Source organism: Oncorhynchus mykiss, chromosome 25 (assembly GCF_057628025.1).
Source record: "Oncorhynchus mykiss isolate SJ-2025 chromosome 25, ASM5762802v1, whole genome shotgun sequence".
Classification (NCBI taxonomy): Eukaryota; Metazoa; Chordata; class Actinopteri; order Salmoniformes; family Salmonidae; genus Oncorhynchus; species Oncorhynchus mykiss.
This window is the reverse complement of record NC_143046.1, coordinates 87,011,968-87,030,000: the sequence shown is the minus strand read 5'-3', so window position 1 is coordinate 87,030,000 and position 18,033 is coordinate 87,011,968. Positions and strand designations below refer to the sequence as shown.

Sequence of the window (18,033 nt, the reverse complement as noted above, 5' to 3'; positions counted from 1 at the left end):
AGAGCCACCTTTTGCAGCAATTACATCTGCAAGTCTCTTGGGGTCTGTCTCTATAATCTTGGCACATCTAGCCACTGAGATTTTTGCCCATTCTTTAAGGCAAAACTGCTCCAGCTCCTTCAAGTTGGATGGTTTCAGCTGGTGTACAGAAATCTTTAAGTCATACCACAGATTCTCAATTGGATTGAATCTGGGCTTTGACTTGGCCATTCCAAGACATTTAAATGTTTCCCCTTAAACCACTCAAGTGTTGCTTTAGCAGTATGCTTAAGGTCATTGTCCTGCTGGTATGCTTAGGGTCATTGTCCCTGTATTTGGCACCATCCATCATTCCTTCAATTCTGACCAGTTGCCTAGTCCCTGCTGATGAAAAACATTCTCACAACATGATGCTGCCACCCCCATGCTTCACTGTGGGGAAGGTGTTCTTGGGGTGATGAGAGGTGTTGGGTTTGCGCCGTACATAGTATTTTCCTTGATGGCCAAAAAGCTAAATTTTAGTCTCATCTGACCAGAGTACCTTCTTCCATATGTTTGGGGAGTCTCCCACGTGCCTTTTGGCAAAAACCAAATGTGTTTGCTTGTTTTTTCTTTAAGCAATGGCTTTTTTTCTGGCCACTCTTCCATAAAGCCCAACTCTGTGGAGTGTACGGCTTAAACTGGTCCTATGGACAGATACTCCAATCTCCGCTGTGGAGCTTTGCAGCTCCTTCAGGGTTATCTTTGGTCTCTTTGTTGCCTCTCTGATTAATGACCTCTTTGCCTGGTCCGTGAGTTTTGGTGGGCGGCCCTCTCTTGGTAGGTTTGTTGTGGTGCCATATTCTTTCCATTTTTTAATAATGGATTTAATGGAGCTCTGTGGGATGTTCAAAGTTTTGGATATTTTTTTATAGCCCAACTTTGATCTGTACTTCTCCACAACTTTGTCCCTGACCTGTTTGGAGAGCTCCTTGGTCTTCACAGTGCAGCTTGCTTGGTGGTGCCCCTTGCTTAGTGGTGTTGCAGACTGTGGGTTCTTTTAGAACAGGTGTATATATACTGAGATCATATGACAGATCATGTGACACTTAGATTGCACACAGGTGGACTTTATTTCACTAATTATGTGACTTCTGAAGGTAATTGGTTGCACCAGATCTTATTTAGGGGCTTCATATCAAAGGGGCTGAATACATACGCAAACACCACTTTTCCGTTTAAATGTTTTATTTATTTTTTGAATTCATTTCACTTCAGCACTTTTGAATACTTGTGTGTTAAGTCACAGACAATTTACACTTCATGACCAAAAGTATGAGGACACTGCTCGTCGAACATCTCATTCCAAAATCATGGGCATTAATATGGAGTTGGTCCCCCCCCCTTTGCTGCTATAACATCCTCCATTCTATTGGGGAGAAGAAGAAGAAGAAGAAGAAGAAGAAGAAGAAGAAGAAGAAGAATTCCACTAGATTGTGGAACTTTGCTGTGGGGACTTGCTTCCATTCAACCACAAGATCATTAGTGAGGTCGGCCACTGATGTTGGGCGATTAGGTCTGGCTCACAGTCGACATTCCAATTCGTCCCAAAGTTGTTCGATGGGGTTGAGGTCAGGGCTCTGTGCAGGCCAGTCAAGTTCTCCCACACCGATCTCAACAAACCATTTCTGTATGGACCTCGCTTTGTGCACGGGGGTATTGTCATGCTGAAAGAGGAAAGGGCCTTCCCCAAAGTTGGAAGTACAGAATTGTCTAGAATGTCTTATGCCGTAGTGTGAAGAGTTCCCTTTACTGGAACTAAGAGGCCTAGCCCGTACCATGAAAAACAGCCCCATTCCATTATTCCTCCTCCACCAAACTTTACAGTTGGGACTATGCATTGGGGCAGGTAGCGTTGTCCTGGCATCCGCCAAACCAAATTCGTCCGTCTGACTGCCAGATGGTGAAGCGTGATTCATCACTCCAGAGAACGCAACTCAACTGCTCCAGAGTCCAATGGCGGCGAGCTTTACCCCACTCCAGCCAACGCTAGGCATGGCGCATGGTGATCTTAGACTCGTGTGCGGCTGCTCGGTCACGGAAACCCATTTCATGAAGCTCCCGACTAACATTTATTGTGCCGAAGTTGCTTCCAGAGGCAGCTGGCAACTCGGTAGTGAGTGTTGCAACCTAGGACCGATAATTTTTACGCGCTACGCACTTCAGCACTCTGCGGTTCTGTTTTGTGAGCTTGTGTGGCCTACCACTTTACGGCTGAGCTGTTGTTGCTCCTAGAAGTTTCCACTTCACAATAACAGCACTTGACCGGGGCAGCTCTAGCAGAGCAGAAATATGACAAACTGACTTGTTGATAAGGTGGCATCCCTTTACGATGCCACGTTGAAAGTCACTGAGCTCTTCAATACGGCCATTCTACTGACAATGTTTGTCTATGGAGATTGCATGGCTGGGTGAGCGATTTTATACACCCGTCAGCAACAGGTGTGGCTAAAAAAGCCAAATCCACTAATTTGAAGGGATGTCCACATACTTTTGTATATACAGTGCATCTTAATATATATATATATATATATATATATATATATATATATATATATATATATATATATATATACTGTACATTGAGTGGCCGAGTGTAGTGTAGGCCATTTCAGGACGCAGAGGGTTAAACCTTAGTCAGGATCTCATCTTAACCACCAATTATGGTCTCTGAAAGGTCTACAGAGGTCGTAGGAGCGATTAGGTCTGCGGTGGTCCGACCGCATTATGGAGATGCAGGTTTAATGATCTGTAGGAACGGTGAAGGAATACCGATGGGATACAGAGGGAGAGGAAGTGAGATGGAGAGAAGGAATGACACGAAGGGAGAGGAAACGGAAAGAGGGGAAGAGAAGAAGAGAAGGAGAAAGAAAGAGAGAGAAAGGAAATTAAAGAAGGAGAAGACAGAGAAAGAGGAGAGAGAGAGGGGGGAGAAGACAGAAAGAGGAGAGAGAGAGGGGGGAGAAGACAGAAAGAGGAGAGAGAGAGAGGGGGGAGAAGACAGAAAGAGGAGAGAGAGAGGGGGAGAAGACAGAAAGAGAAGAGAGAGAGGGGGAGAATAGAGAGAGAGGGGGGAGAAGACAGAAAGAGGAGAGAGAGAGGGGGGAGAAGAGAGAGGGGGGAGAATAGAGAGAAAGAGGAGAGAGAGGGGGGAGAATAGAGAGAAAGAGGAGAGAGAGAGGGGGAGAAGACAGAAAGAGAAGAGAGAGAGGGGGCGAAGACAGAAAGAGGAGAGAGGGAGGGGGGAGAATAGAGAGAAAGAGGAGAGAGAGGGGGGAGAGTAGAGAGAAAGAGGAGAGAGAGAGGGGGGAGAAGACAGAAAGAGGAGAGAGAGAGAGAGGGGGAGAAGAGAGAAAGAGGAGAGAGAGAGGGGGAGAAGACAGAAAGAGGAGAGAGAGAGGGGGAGAAGACAGAAAGAGGAGAGAGAGAGGGGGAGAAGAGAGAAAGAGGAGAGAGAGAAGGGGGAGAAGACAGAAAGAGGATAGAGAGAGGGGGAGAAGACAGAAAGATGATAGAGAGAGGGGGAGAAGACAGAAAGAGGAGAGAGAGAGGGGGGAGAAGACAGAAAGAGGAGAGAGAGGGGGGGGAGAGTAATGCTGAATAAAGGGTAGGTCCAGGAAGTAGTTGTATATAGGCTGTGGGGTCGTAACCTGCTGATCTGCCTAGTGGTGAGTCCATAATGGGATTCCCGTCTCAGAGAGGAAGCTTCCGGTGACACACAACTACAGGGCAAAAAGTTTTCAGACCCCTTTGACTTTTTCCACATTTCGTGGAATAAATAGTTTTTTCCCCCTCATCAATCTACACACAATACCCCATAATGACATCACAATACCCCATAATGACAAAGAAAAATGTCTAAAAAAATTAAAACAGAAATACTTATTTACATAAGTATTCAGACCCTTTTCTATGAGACTTGAAATTGAGCTCAGGTGGATCCTGTTTCCACTGATCATCCTTGAGATGTTTCTACAACTTGATTGGAGTCCACCTGTGGTAAATTCAGTTGATTGGACATGATTAGGAAAGGCACACACCTGTCTATATAAGGTCCCACAGTTGACAGTGCATGTCAGAGCAACAACCAAGCCGTGAGGTCAAAGGAATTGTCCGTAGAGCTCCGAGACAGGCTTGTGTTGAAGGACAGATCTGGGGAAGGGTACCAAAACATTTCTGCAAATTGAAGGCCCCAAGAACACAGTTGCCTCTATCACTCTTAAATGGGAGAAGTTTGGAAGCACCAAGACTCTTCCTAGTGCTGGCCACCAGCTGGTCACTCTGACAGAGCTCTAGAGTTCATCTGTGGAGATGGGAGAACCTTCCAGAAGGACAACCATCTCTGCAGCACTCCACCAATCAGGCCTTTATGGTAAGGTGGCCAGACGGAAGCCACTCCTCAGTTAAAGGCACATGACAGGCCGCTTGGAGTTTGACAAAAGGCACCTAAAGGACTGACCATGAGAAACAAGATTCTCTGGTCTGATGAAACCAAGATTGAACTCTTTGGCCTAAATGCCAAGCGTCAAGGGACTGGGAGACTAGTCCGGATCGAGGGAAAGATGAACAGAGCAAAGTATAGAGAGATCCTTGATGAAAACCTACTCCAGAGCACTCAGGACCTCAGACTGGGGCGAAGGTTCACCTTCCAACAGGACAACGACCCTAAGCACACTGTGGACAGGAGAGAGGGGGAGGATGGGCTGTGGACAGGAGAGAGGGGGAGGATGGGCTGTGGACAGGAGAGAGGGGGAGGATGGGCTGTGGACAGGAGAGAGGGGGGGAGGATGGGCTGTGGACAGGAGAGAGGTGGGGAGGATGGGCTGTGGACAGGAGAGAGGGGGAGGATGTTCATCTCAACTTAAATGAATGTCTGTTGTTCTCTGCTGTGTGTGTGTGTGTGTGTGTGTGTGTGTGTGTGTGTGTGTGTGTGTCCTCAGTCAAAGTGTGTGTGTGTGTTTAACTCTGTGTGTGTGTGTGTGTGTGTGTGTGTGTGTGTGTCCTCAGTCAAAGTGTGTGTGTGTGTGTGTTTAACTGTGTGTGTGTGTGTGTGTGTGTGTGTGTGTGTGTGTGTGTGTGTGTGTGTGTGTGTGTGTGTGTGTGTGTGTATCTTCAGTCAGAATGTGTGTTTAACTGTGTGTGTGTGTGTGTCCTCAGTGAGGCCAGTGAGGATGCTGTCATGAGGAGAGGAGGGTCTCCGGTGAATGGAGGCAGTTCCTGTCCCACTGCACTCCAAGAAGTCTGTCTCCCTGCTGGTCTCCCTGTCTGGAGGGAATAAGAGCCAAGCACAGCTGGACTGCATGGGACCACAGCTAGCCTGGATGGCTCTGGTTGCAACTGGACCTGGCCTGAGTGAAGACCTCGTCTAAGTTGGTCTAATTTGGAGCCAAGTTTAGGTGTAGCCCCCATGCTGGAGCTGGTCTGAGAGGGTCTTTCTGGACCTGGTTTGGATGGTCAGGATGAGACCACCTCTCCTGCTGACTGCTGCCTTACTGGCCCTATGGACCGTTGCCCTGGTGACTGGAGACTACACATACACAGATACACACCAAGACAGAGCTGATGACAGCAACACAGGTGGACACAGAGACACCCAATCAGACTCCGGTATAGACGTGCCTCCAAAAGAATTCCTTCCGGAAACACAGACGGACACATATGATCAACATCCGGACACAAACCCAGACTCACACCCAAACTCCCATCCGGACGTACACGAACACCCAGACAGCCATCGTATCAGCAGCGGTCTGATGCAGTGTGGGGAGTACAGCAACGAGGTGTTGCCTAACGGTCAGTGTCGAGTCACAGCCACGCTGCCTCAGCTCCAACACCAGCGCTGCCCAGACATGTTTCGCTGCACTGACGAAGTGTCCTACTGGCTACAGGAGAACCAGGAGAGGAAACAGCAGCTGCAGGACCTCCAGGAGACCATCTCCCAGCTACAGGAGGAACTCCGTAGTCACAGGCACCGAATCAAGGTCCTGGAGCTACAGGTCAGTCACAGTTACATGAAACACATTGAGAGTTCTGGAGCTACAGGTCAGTCACAGCTACATTAAACACATCGAGAGTTCTGGAGCTACAGGTCAGTCACAGCTACATGAAACACATCGAGAGTTCTGGAGCTACAGGTCAGTCACAGCTACATTAAACACATCGAGAGTTCTGGAGCTACAGGTCAGTCACAGCTACATTAAACACATCAAGAGTTCTGGAGCTACAGGTCAGTCACAGCTACATGAAACACATCAAGAGTTCTGGAGCTACAGGTCAGTCACAGCTACATGAAACACATCGAGAGTTCTGGAGCTACAGGTCAGTCACAGCTACATTAAACACATCAAGAGTTCTGGAGCTACAGGTCAGTCACAGCCACATGAAACACATCAAGAGTTCTGGAGCTACAGGTCAGTCACAGCTACATGAAACACATCAAGAGGTCTGGAGCTACAGGTCAGTCACAGCTACATGAAACACATCAAGAGGTCTGGATCTACAGGTCAGTCACAGCCACATGAAACACATCGAGAGTTCTGGAGCTACAGGTCAGTCACAGCTACATTAAACACATCAAGAGTTCTGGAGCTACAGGTCAGTCACAGTTAGAACTATAACTGGACTTCAACTGTAATTCTGAGTTCTAGAACTACAGGGGAGTCAGAGTTCTAGAACTACAGGGGAGTCAGCGTTCTAGAACTACAGGGGAGTCAGAGTTCTAGGACTGCATACTGTAGCTCTGGAGTGCATGCAGTTCTGGATCCACAAGTTGGTCAATGTGAAGTCACACCAGGCATGAAACAGTAGCTTGTTCATGACCATTGATTATTTGTGTACAAATGAGAATTCATGGTACTCAGGCAAGCTATCAGAAAGTAAATGTACCTCACCCTACCCCACTGTCCCTACCCCACTGTCCCTACCCCACTGTCCCTACCCCACTGTCCCTACCCCACTGTCCCTACCTCACTGTCCCTACCCCACTGCCCCTACTTTCCCTACCCCACTGACCCTACCCCACTGTCCCTACCCCACTGTCCCTACCCCACTGTCCCTACCCCACTGTCCCTACCCCACTGTCCCTACCCCACTGTCCCTACCCCACTGTCCCTACCTCACTGTCCCTACCCCACTGCCCCTACTTTCCCTACCCCACTGTCCCTACCCCACTGACCCTACCCCACTGTCCCTACCCCACTGTCCCTACCCCACTGTCCCTACCCCACTGTCCCTACCCCACTGTCCCTACCCCACTGTCCCTACCTCACTGTCCCTACCCCACTGCCCCTACTTTCCCTACCCCACTGACCCTACCCCACTGTCCCTACCCCACTGTCCCTACCTCACTGTCCCTACCCCACTGACCCTACCTCACTGTCCCTACCACACTGTCCCTACCCCACTGTCCCTACCCCACTGACCCTACCCCACTGTCCCTACCCCACTGTCCCTACCTCACTGTCCCTACCCCATTGACCCTACCTCACTGTCCCTACCACACTGTCCCTACCCCACTGTCCCTACCCCACTGACCCTACCCCACTGCCCCTACTTTCCCTACCCCACTGTCCCTACCCCACTGTCCCTACCTCACTGCCCCTACCCCACTGCCCCTACTTTCCCTACCCCACTGTCCCTGCCCCTACTTTCCCTACCCCACTGTCCCTACCCCACTGACCCTACCCCACTGACCCCACCCCACTGACCCTACCCCACTGACCCTACCCCACTGTCCCTACCCCACTGTCCCTACCCCACTGTCCCTACCTCACTGTCCCTACCTCACTGTCCCTACCTCACTGTCCCTACCTCACTGTCCCTACCTCACTGTCCCTACCTCACTGACCCTACCTCACTGTCCCTACCTCACTGTCCCTACCTCACTGACCCTACCTCACTGTCCCTACCTCACTGTCCCTACCTCACTGACCCTACCTCACTGTCCCTACCTCACTGTCCCTACCTCACTGTCCCTACCCCACTGTCCCTACCTCACTGTCCCTACCCCACTGACCCTATCCCTCCCCCTGCCCCGACCCCCCCCCTTACCTTTCTTTCTCCCCATCCCCCACTTCCCTAACCATCCTGATATCTTTCGCTCTCTCCCTATTTCTCCAGGTGATAAGTCCTCCTTAACCTTGCATGCTAAAAGGATTAGAGAGCATCCTGCCCCAGTCCCACGTTCTGCCCCAGTCCCACGTGCCTCTCTACCCCTGTCAGAGTGCCCCTCCCTGGGGTTTCGCTCCTCCATACTCCCCCTGGCTGTATTTGGCAACTGGGTTTGGTGCTTACAGGAAGTACAGGCTACATACAGTACAGCAGGAAGTACAGGCTATATCAACAGCAGGAAGTATAGGCTATATCAGCAGCAGGAAGTACGGGCTATATCAGCAGCAGGAAGTACATGCTATATCAGAAGCAGGAAGTACGGGCTACATATAGTACAGCAGGAAGTACAGGTTTTATCAGCAGCAGGAAGTACAGGCTATATCAGAAGCAGGAAGTACGGGCTACATACAGTACAGCAGGAAGTACAGGCTACATACAGTACAGCAGGAAGTACAGGCTACATACAGTACAGCAATAAGTACAGGCTACATACAGTACAGAAGGAAGTACAGGCTACAGCAGCAGCAGGAAGTACAGGCTACATACAGTATGGCAGGAAGTGCAGGCTACATACAGTACAGCAGGACGTACAGGCTACAGCAGCAGCAGGAAGTACAGGCTATATCAGCAGCAGGAAGTAAATGCTACATACAGTACAGCAAGAAGTACAGGCTACATACAGTACAGCAGGAAGTACAGGCTACATACAGTACAGCAGGAAGTACAGGCTACATACAGTACAGCAGGAAGTACAGGCTACAGCAGCAGCAGGAAGTACAGGCTACATACAGTATGGCAGGAAGTACAGGCTACATACAGTATGGCAGGAAGTACAGGCTACATACATTACAGCAGGACGTACATGCTACAGCAGCAGCAGGAAGTACAGGCTACAGCAGCAGCAGAAAGTACATGCTACATACAGTACAGCAGGAAGTATAGGCTACATACAGTATGGCAGGAAGTACAGGCTACATACAGTACAGCAGGAAGTACAGGCTACATACAGTACAGCAGGAAGTACAGGCTACATACAGTACAGCAGGAAGAACAGGCTACATACAGTATGGCAGGAAGTACAGGCTACATACAGTACAGCAGGAAGTACAGGCTATATCAACAGCAAGAAATACAGGCTTTATCAGCAGCAAGAGGTACAGGCTATATCAGAAGCAGGAAGTATGGGCTATATCAGCAGCAAGAGGTACAGGCTATATCAGCAACAGGAAGTACAGGCTAAATACAGTATGGCAGGAAGTATAGACTACCATACAGTACAGCAGGAAGTACAGGCTATATCAGCAGCAGGAAGTACGGGCTACATACAGTACAGCAGGAAGTACAGGCTATATCAGCAGCAAGAGGTACAGACTATATCAGAAGCAGGAAGTACGGGCTACATACAGTACAGCAGGAAGTACAGGCTATATCAGCAGCAGGAAGTACGCGCTACATACAGTACAGCAGGAAGTACAGGCTTTATCAGCAGCAGGAAGTACAGGCTATATCAGCAGCAGGAAGTACGGGCTACATACAGTACAGCAGGAAGTACAGGCTACATACAGTACAGCAGGAAGTACAGGCTACAGCAGCAGCAGGAAGTACAGGCTACAAACAGTATGGCAGGAAGTACAGGCTACATACAGTACAGCAGGACGTACAGGCTACAGCAGCAGCAGGAAGTACATGCTACATACAGTACAGCAGGAAGTACAGGCTACATACAGTACAGCAAGAAGTACAGGCTACATACAGTACAGCAGGAAGTACAAGCTATATCAACAGCAAGAAGTACAGGCTTTATCAGCAGCAAGAGGTACAGGCTATATCAGAAGCAGGAAGTATGGGCTATATCAGCAGCAAGAGGTACAGGCTATATCAGCAGCAGGAAGTACAGGCTAAATACAGTATGGCAGGAAGTATAGACTACCATACAGTACAGCAGGAAGTACAGGCTATATCAGCAGCAGGAAGTACGGGCTACATACAGTACAGCAGGAATTACAGGCTACATACAGTACAGCAGGAAGTACAGGCTATATCAGCAACAGGAAGTACGGGCTATATCAGCAGCAGGAAGTACAGGCTATATCAGCAGCAGGAAGTACAGGCTACATACAGTACAGCAGGAAGTACAGGCTATATCAGCAGCAAGAGGTACAGGCTATATCAGCAGCAGGAGGTACAGACTATATCAGCAGCAGGAAGTACAGGCTATATCAGCAGCAAGAAGTACAGGCTATATCAGCAGCAAGAGGTACAGGCTTTATCAGCAGCAGGAAGTACAGGCTACATACCGTACAGCAGGAAGTACAGGCTATATCAGCAGCAATAGGTACAGACTATATCAGAAGCAGGAAGTATGGGCTATATCAGCAGCAAGAGGTACAGGCTATATCAGCAGCAGGAAGTACAGGCTCTATCAGAAGCAGGAAGTACGAGCTACATACAGTACAGCAGGAAGTACAGGCTTTATCAGCAACAGGAAGTACAGGCTATATAAACAGCAGGAAGTACAGTCTACATACAGTACAGCAGGAAGTACAGGCTATGTCAGCAGCAGGAAGTACGGGCTACATACAGTACAGCAGGAAGTACAGGCTTTATCAGCAGCAGGAAGTACAGGCTATATCAGCAGCAGGAAGTACAGGCTACATACAGTACAGCAGGAAGTACAGTCTACATACAGTACTGCAGGAAGTACAGGCTACATACAGCAGCAGGAAGTACAGGCTACAAACAGTATGGCAGGAAGTACAGGCTACATACAGTACAGCAGGAAGTACAGGCTACATACAGTACAGCAGGAAGTACAGGCTACAGCAGCAGGAAGTACAGGCTACATACAGTACAGCAGGAAGTACAGGCTACATACAGTACAGCAAGAAGTACAGGCTACATATAGTATAGCAGGAAGAACAGGCTACAAACAGTATGGCAGGAAGTACAGTCTACATACAGTACAGCAGGAAGTACAGGCTATATCAACAGCAAGAAGTACAGGCTTTATCAGCAGCAAGAGGTACAGGCTATATCAGAAGCAGGAAGTACGGTCTATATCAGCAGCAAGAGGTACAGGCTATATCAGCAGCAAGAGGTACATGCTATATCAGCAGCAGGAGGTACAGGCTATATCAGCAGCAGGAAGTACAGGCTATATCAGCAGCAAGAAGTACAGGCTATATCAGCAGCAGGAAGTACAGGCTACAAACCGTACAGCAGGAAGTACAGGCTATATCAGCAGCAAGAGGTACAGGCTATATCAGCAGCAGGAAGTACAGGCTACATACCGTACAGCAGGAAGTACAGGCTATATCAGCAGCAAGAGGTACAGACTATATCAGCAGCAGGAAGTACAGGCTATATCAGCAGCAAGAAGTACAGGCTATATCAGCAGCAAGAGGTACAGACTATATCAGCAGCAGGAAGTACAGGCTACATACCATACAGCAGGAAGTACAGGCTATATCAGCAGCAAGAGGTACAGACTATATCAGAAGCAGGAAGTACGGGCTACATACAGTACAGCAGGAAGTACAGGCTATATCAGCAGCAGGAAGTACGCGCTACATACAGTACAGCAGGAAGTACAGGCTTTATCAGCAGCAGGAAGTACAGGCTATATCAGCAGCAGGAAGTATGGGCTACATACAGTACAGCAGGAAGTACAGGCTACATACAGTACAGCAGGAAGTACAGGCTACAGCAGCAGCAGGAAGTACAGGCTACAAACAGTATGGCAGGAAGTACAGGCTACATACAGTACAGCAGGACGTACAGGCTACAGCAGCAGCAGGAAGTACATGCTACACACAGTACAGCAGGAAGTACAGGCTACATACAGTACAGCAAGAAGTACAGGCTACATACAGTACAGCAGGAAGTACAGGCTACATACAGTATGGCAGGAAGTACAGGCTACATACAGTACAGCAGGAAGTACAGGCTACAGCAGCAGGAAGTACAGGCTACATACAGTACAGCAGAAAGTACAGGCTACAGCAGCAGGAAGTACATGCTACATACAGTACGGCAGGAAGTACAGGCTACATACAGTATGGCAGGAAGTACAGGCTTCATACATTAAGGCAGGACGTACAGGCTATAGCAGCAGCAGGAAGTACAGGTTACTTACAGTATGGCAGGACGTACAGGCTGCATACAGTACAGCAGGAAGTACAGGCTACATACAGTACAGCAGGAAGTACAGGCTACAAACAGTACAGCAGGAAGTGCAGGCTACATACATCAGCAGTGGGAGATATAAGGTAGTGGAAAGATCTCCACACTTTTTTAGACACCCTTCCCCGAGGTGGAGCTTACTGAATCAATCCCTAGGACAAGCCACAGTTTAGTTCTTACAGGGCTGTGGGTACTAGGGCCAAAGACAATAACCTATTTCTCTCTCTCTCCTTCCTTCCCTCACTCTCTCTCTACCTTCGCTCTCTCCTCTCGCTACCCTCTCTCTCTCCCCCTTTAGTCTCTCTCCTCTCTCTCCCTTTACCCTCTCTCTCTCTCTCTCTCTCCTTCCCTCTCTCTCCCTCCTCTTGGTCTCTCCTTCCCTTTCTCTCTCCCTCTACCTTCTCTCTTTCCTCTCTCTCTCATTCTCTCTCTCTCCCTCTTCTCGGTCTCTCCTTCCCTCTCTCTCCCTCTACTCTCTCTCTTTCTTGTCTGTCATGAGATGGTCGCCTCACTTTGAGTCCTTAGGAAACTATCTAGTATTTAGTTTTTTTAATGCATTATTTCTTGCATTGTTACCCCAGTAAATCTTAAGACTTATTACATATAGCCGGGAAGAACTATTGGATATAAAAGCGACGTCAATTTACCAACATTACGACCAGTAATAAGACTTCCCTGAAGCGGATCCTCTGTTCGGACCACCACCCAGGACAATGGATCTGATCCCAGCAGCCGACCCAAAACAACGGCGCCGCAGAAGAAGGCAGATGGAGCGGCCTCCTGGTCAGGCTCCGTAGACGTGAACATCGCCCACCGCTCCAGAGTATACTACTCGCCAATGTCCAGTCCCTTGACAACAAGGTAGATGGAATTCGAGACAGGGTTCCCTTCCAGAGAGACAACAGAGATTGTAACATTGGTATTTTTTATTTATTTCATCTTTATTTAACCAGGTAGGCTAGTTGAGAACACCTTTATTTAACCAGGTAGGCTAATTTAACCAGGTAGGCTAGTTGAGAACACCTTTATTTAACCAGGTAGGCTAGTTGAGAACACCTTTATTTAACCAGGTAGGCTAGTTGAGAACACCTTTATTTAACCAGGTAGGCTAATTTAACCAGGTAGGCTAGTTGAGAACACCTTTATTTAACCAGGTAGGCTAGTTGAGAACAAGTTCTCATTTACAACTGCGATCTGGCCAAGATAAAACAAAGCAGTGTGACACAGACAACAACACAGAGTTACACATGGAGTAAACAATAAAATAAACAAGCCAATAACACAATAAACAAGTCAATGACACAGTAGAAAAAAGAAAGTCGATATACAGTGTGTGCAAAAGGCATGAGGAGGTAGGCAATAAATAGGCCATAGGAGTGAATGATTACAATTTAGCAGATTAACACTGGAGTGATAAATGAGCAGATGATGATGTGCAAGTAGAGATACTGGGGTGCAAAAGAGCAGCAAAGTAAAGAAATAAAAACAGTATGGGGATGAGGTAGGTAGATGGGGGGAGGGGGGGGGGGGTATTTACAGATGGACTATGTACAGCTGCAGCGATCGGTTAGCTGCTCAGATAGTTGATGTTTAAAGTTGGTGAGGGAAATAAAAGTCTCCAACTTCAGCGATTTTTGCAATTTGTTCCAGTCACTGGCAGCAGAGAACTGGAAGGAAAGGCAGCCAAATGAGGTGTTGGCCTCATTCATTCTCTTTTTCAAGGAAACATGTCTCTTGGGATATGTTGTCGAAATCGGTTCAGCCACCGGGCTTCTCCATGGATCGCACCGACAGAGATAAATACCTCTCTGGGAAAAGGAAGGGCGGGGGTGTGTTTCTTCATGATTAACGACTCATGGTGTAATCATAACAACATACAGGAACTCAAATCCTTCTGCTCACCCGACCTAGAATTCCTCACATATTACCTTCCAAGAGAATTCTCGTCAGTTATAGTCACAGCTGTGTACATTCCCCCTCAAGCAGTTCCTTTAGATGGCCCTAAAGGAACTTCACTGGACTCTATGTAAACTGGAAACCATAAATCCCGAGGCTGCATTTATTGTAGCTGGGGATTTTAACAAAGCAAATTTGAGACTGCCTAAATTCTATCAGCATATTGATTGCACTACGCCCGGGGGTAATACACTCGACCACTGCTACTCTAACTTCCACGATGCATACAAAGCCTTCCCTGCACTCCCTTTGGAAAATCCGACCACGATGCCATCTTGCTCCTACCATCTTATAGGCAGAAACTCAAACAGGATGTACCAGTGACTAAACCATTCAACCCTTGTCTGACCAATCAGAATTCACGCTTTGAGATTGTTTCGATCACGCGGACTGGGATATGTTCCGGTCAGCCTCAGAGAATAACATCGACCTATACGTTGGCTGGATGGATTGTGTCATTTGCCGTGGATGGATGGCGGCATTCAAACAAAACTGAAAGTGCGAACCACCGCATTTAACCATGGAAAGAGGTCTGGAAATACTGAATTTAAACAGTGTAGTTCTTCTCTCCGCAAGGCAATCAAACAAGCGAAATGCCGGTAGAGGGACAAAGTGGAATCACAATTCAACAGCTCAGACACGAGACGTATATGACAGGGTCTACAGGAAATCACGCACTACAAAAACAGTCACGTCACGGACACCGACACCGATGTCACGCTTCCAGACAAACTAAACACCACCTTTGCCCGCATTGAGGATAATACAGTGCCACAGTCGCGGCCTGCTAATAAGAACTGCACCCCACCCCCCCCTCCTTCTCCGTGGCCGACGTGAGTAAAATATTTAAACGTGTTAACTCTCGCAAGGCTGCTGGCCCAGACGGCATCCCTAGTCACGTCCTCAGAGCATACGCAGATCAGCTGGCTGGTGTGTTTGGGGACATATTCAATCGCTCCCTAACCCAGTCTGCTGTCCTCACATGGTTCAAAATGGTCGCCATTGTTCCTGTACCCAAGAAGGCAAAGACAACTGAACTAAATGACTACCGCCCCGTAGCACTCACTTCTGTCATCATGAAGTGCTTTGAGAGACTAGTCAAGGATCATATCACCTCCACTCTACCTGACACCCTAGACCCACTTCAGCTTGCATACCGCCCAAATAGGTCCACAGATGACGCAATCGCCATCACACTGCCCACTGCACACTGCCCTATCCTATCTGGACTAGATAATACCTATGTAAGAATGCTGTTCATTGACAACAGCTCAGCATTCAACACCATAGTACCTTCCAAGCTCATCATCAAGCTGGAAGCCCTGGACCTCAACCCCGCCCTGTGCAATTGGGTCCTGCACTTTCTGACGGGCGCCCCCAGGTGGTGAAGGTAGGAAACAACATCCCCAACTCGCTGACCCTCAACACTGGGGCCCCACATTGGTACGTGCTCAGACCCCTCCTCTACTCCCTGTTCACCCACGACTGCATGGCCATGCACGTCTCCAACTCAATCATCAAGTTTTCAGACGACACAACAGTAGTGGGCTTGATTACCAACAATGACAAGACAGCCTACAGGGAGGAGGTGAGGGCTCTGGGAGAGTGGTGTCAGGGAAAACAACCTCTCACTCAACGTAAACAAAACAAAGGAGATGATCGTAGACTTCAGGAAACAGCAGTGTGAGCACCCCCCTATCCACATTGAAGGGACAGCAGTGGAGAAAGTGGAAAGTTTAAAGTTCCTCAGCGTACACATCAATGACAAACTGAAATGGTCCCCACACACAGACATTGTGGTGAAGAAGGTGCAACAGTGCATCTTCAACCTCAGGAGGCTGAAGAAATTTGGCTTGTCACCCAGAACCCTGACTAACTTTTACAGATCCACTGTCGGGCTGTATCACAGTCTGGAACGGCAACTGCTCCGCCCACAACCGTAAGGCTCTCCAGAGGGTGGTGCGGTCTGCACAACGCATCACCGGGGACAAACTACCTGCCCTCCAGGACAACTACAGCACCCGAAATCACAGGAAGGCAAAAATATCATTAAAGACAACAACCACCCGAGCCACTGCTTGTTCACTCCGTTACCATCCAGAAGGTGAGGTCAGTACAGGTGCATCAAAGCTGAGACGGAGAGACTGAAGAACAGCTTCTATCTCAAGGCCATCAGACAGCCATCACTAACTCAGAGAGGCTGCTGCCTACATGGAGACCCAATCACTGGCCACTTTAACAAATGGATCACTAGTCAGTTTAAACAAAGCCACTTTAAATAATACCACATTAATAATGTTTACATATCTTACATTACTCATATCATAGGTATATACTGTATTTTATACCATCTATTGCACCTGGCCTATGCCTCTCGGCCATCGCTCATCCATATACCTGCATGTACATATTCTCATTCACCCCTTTAGATTTGTGTGTATTAGGTCGTTGTTGGGGAACTTGTTAGATATTACTGCACTGTCGGAACTAGAAGCACAAGCATTTCACTACACTTGCATTATCATCTGCTAACCATGTGACCAATGAAAAGGGATTTGATTTGATCTCTCTCTCCCACTGCTGGCTTGCCTCTAAAGCTAAGTAGGGTTGGTCCTGGAAGTAGTGTTGCAGGGCCAGTAGGGGCCTAGTGGTTAGAGCGTTGGACTAGTAACCGGAAGGTTGCGAGTTCAAACCCCCGAGCTGACAAGGTACAAATCTGTCATTCTGCCCCTGAACAGGCAGTTAACCCACTGTTCCCAGGCCGTCATTGAAAATAAGAAATTGTTCTTAACTGACTTGCCTGGTTAAATAAAGGGAAAAAAAAAAGAAAACAAAAAAAAGGGGGCACTCTTTCTCTGGTTTTCAGATCAAATCCCAATGTCAGTATTGGGGACATTGCCCTGCGTAGGGTGCTGTCTTTTGGATGGGATGTTAAAATGGGTGTCCTGAATCTCTTGTGGTCATTCAAAATCCCATGGCACTTATCATAAGAGGTTTTAACCCTGCCTTTCTGGCTAAATTCACAACCTAGCCACCTAATCGTCCCCTAATTCCTAATTGACAACATATCACTCCTCACCTGTCCACCTGGTAGCTGATATGTGGTGAGCGTTCTGGCGCAAATTAGTTGCTAATTTGAGGGTATTTTCATCCATATCAGGTGAACAGTTTAGAAATTACAGCACTTTTTTGTACATTTTAGGGGAGAAAAAGTATTGAGAGGGAAGGACAGGATATGTTTCTAAACACTGCTACCATGATTACGGATAGTCCTGTATGAATCATGCATAATGATGAGTGAGAAAGTTACAGAAGCACAAATAGCAGACCCCTCTAAAAATGCTAACCTCCCCTGTTATTGTAATGGTGAGAGGTTTAGCATGTCTTGGGGGTATGATATGAAATGCTAACCTCCCCTGTAATTGTAATGGTGAGAGGTTAGCATGTCTTGGGGGTATGATATGAAATGCTAACCTCCCCTGTAATTGTAATGGTGAGAGGTTAGCATGTCTTGGGGGTATGCTATGGAATGCTAACCTCCCCTGTTATTGTAATGGTGAGAGGTTTAGCATATCTTGAGGGTACGTTATTTGTGTCTGTAACTTTCTCATTCATCATTATTCACGATTCATTCAAGATTACCTGTTACCATGGTTGCATCCACATTCATGTAGACGTGTTTAGAAACATGTTCTATCCTTATTTACAATAAAAGTGACTCAAAAATGCACAATACATTATTTATCATTCATTTCTATTGGGCACAAA

At 47.7% G+C, this 18,033-nt stretch overlaps 1 protein-coding gene across 1 annotated transcript in view; it reads left to right on the top strand.

Moving 5' to 3' along the window:
* Nucleotides 1–18,033, top strand: part of LOC110517356 (angiopoietin-related protein 7) — a 38,119-nt gene that overhangs the window by 1,065 nt on the left and 19,021 nt on the right. The window contains exon 2 of the mRNA XM_036962285.2: nucleotides 5,176–6,014. Within this exon, the coding sequence (XP_036818180.1) occupies nucleotides 5,469–6,014 (546 nt within the window). The 5' untranslated portion in view covers nucleotides 5,176–5,468. The remainder of the gene's footprint in view (nucleotides 1–5,175; nucleotides 6,015–18,033) is intronic.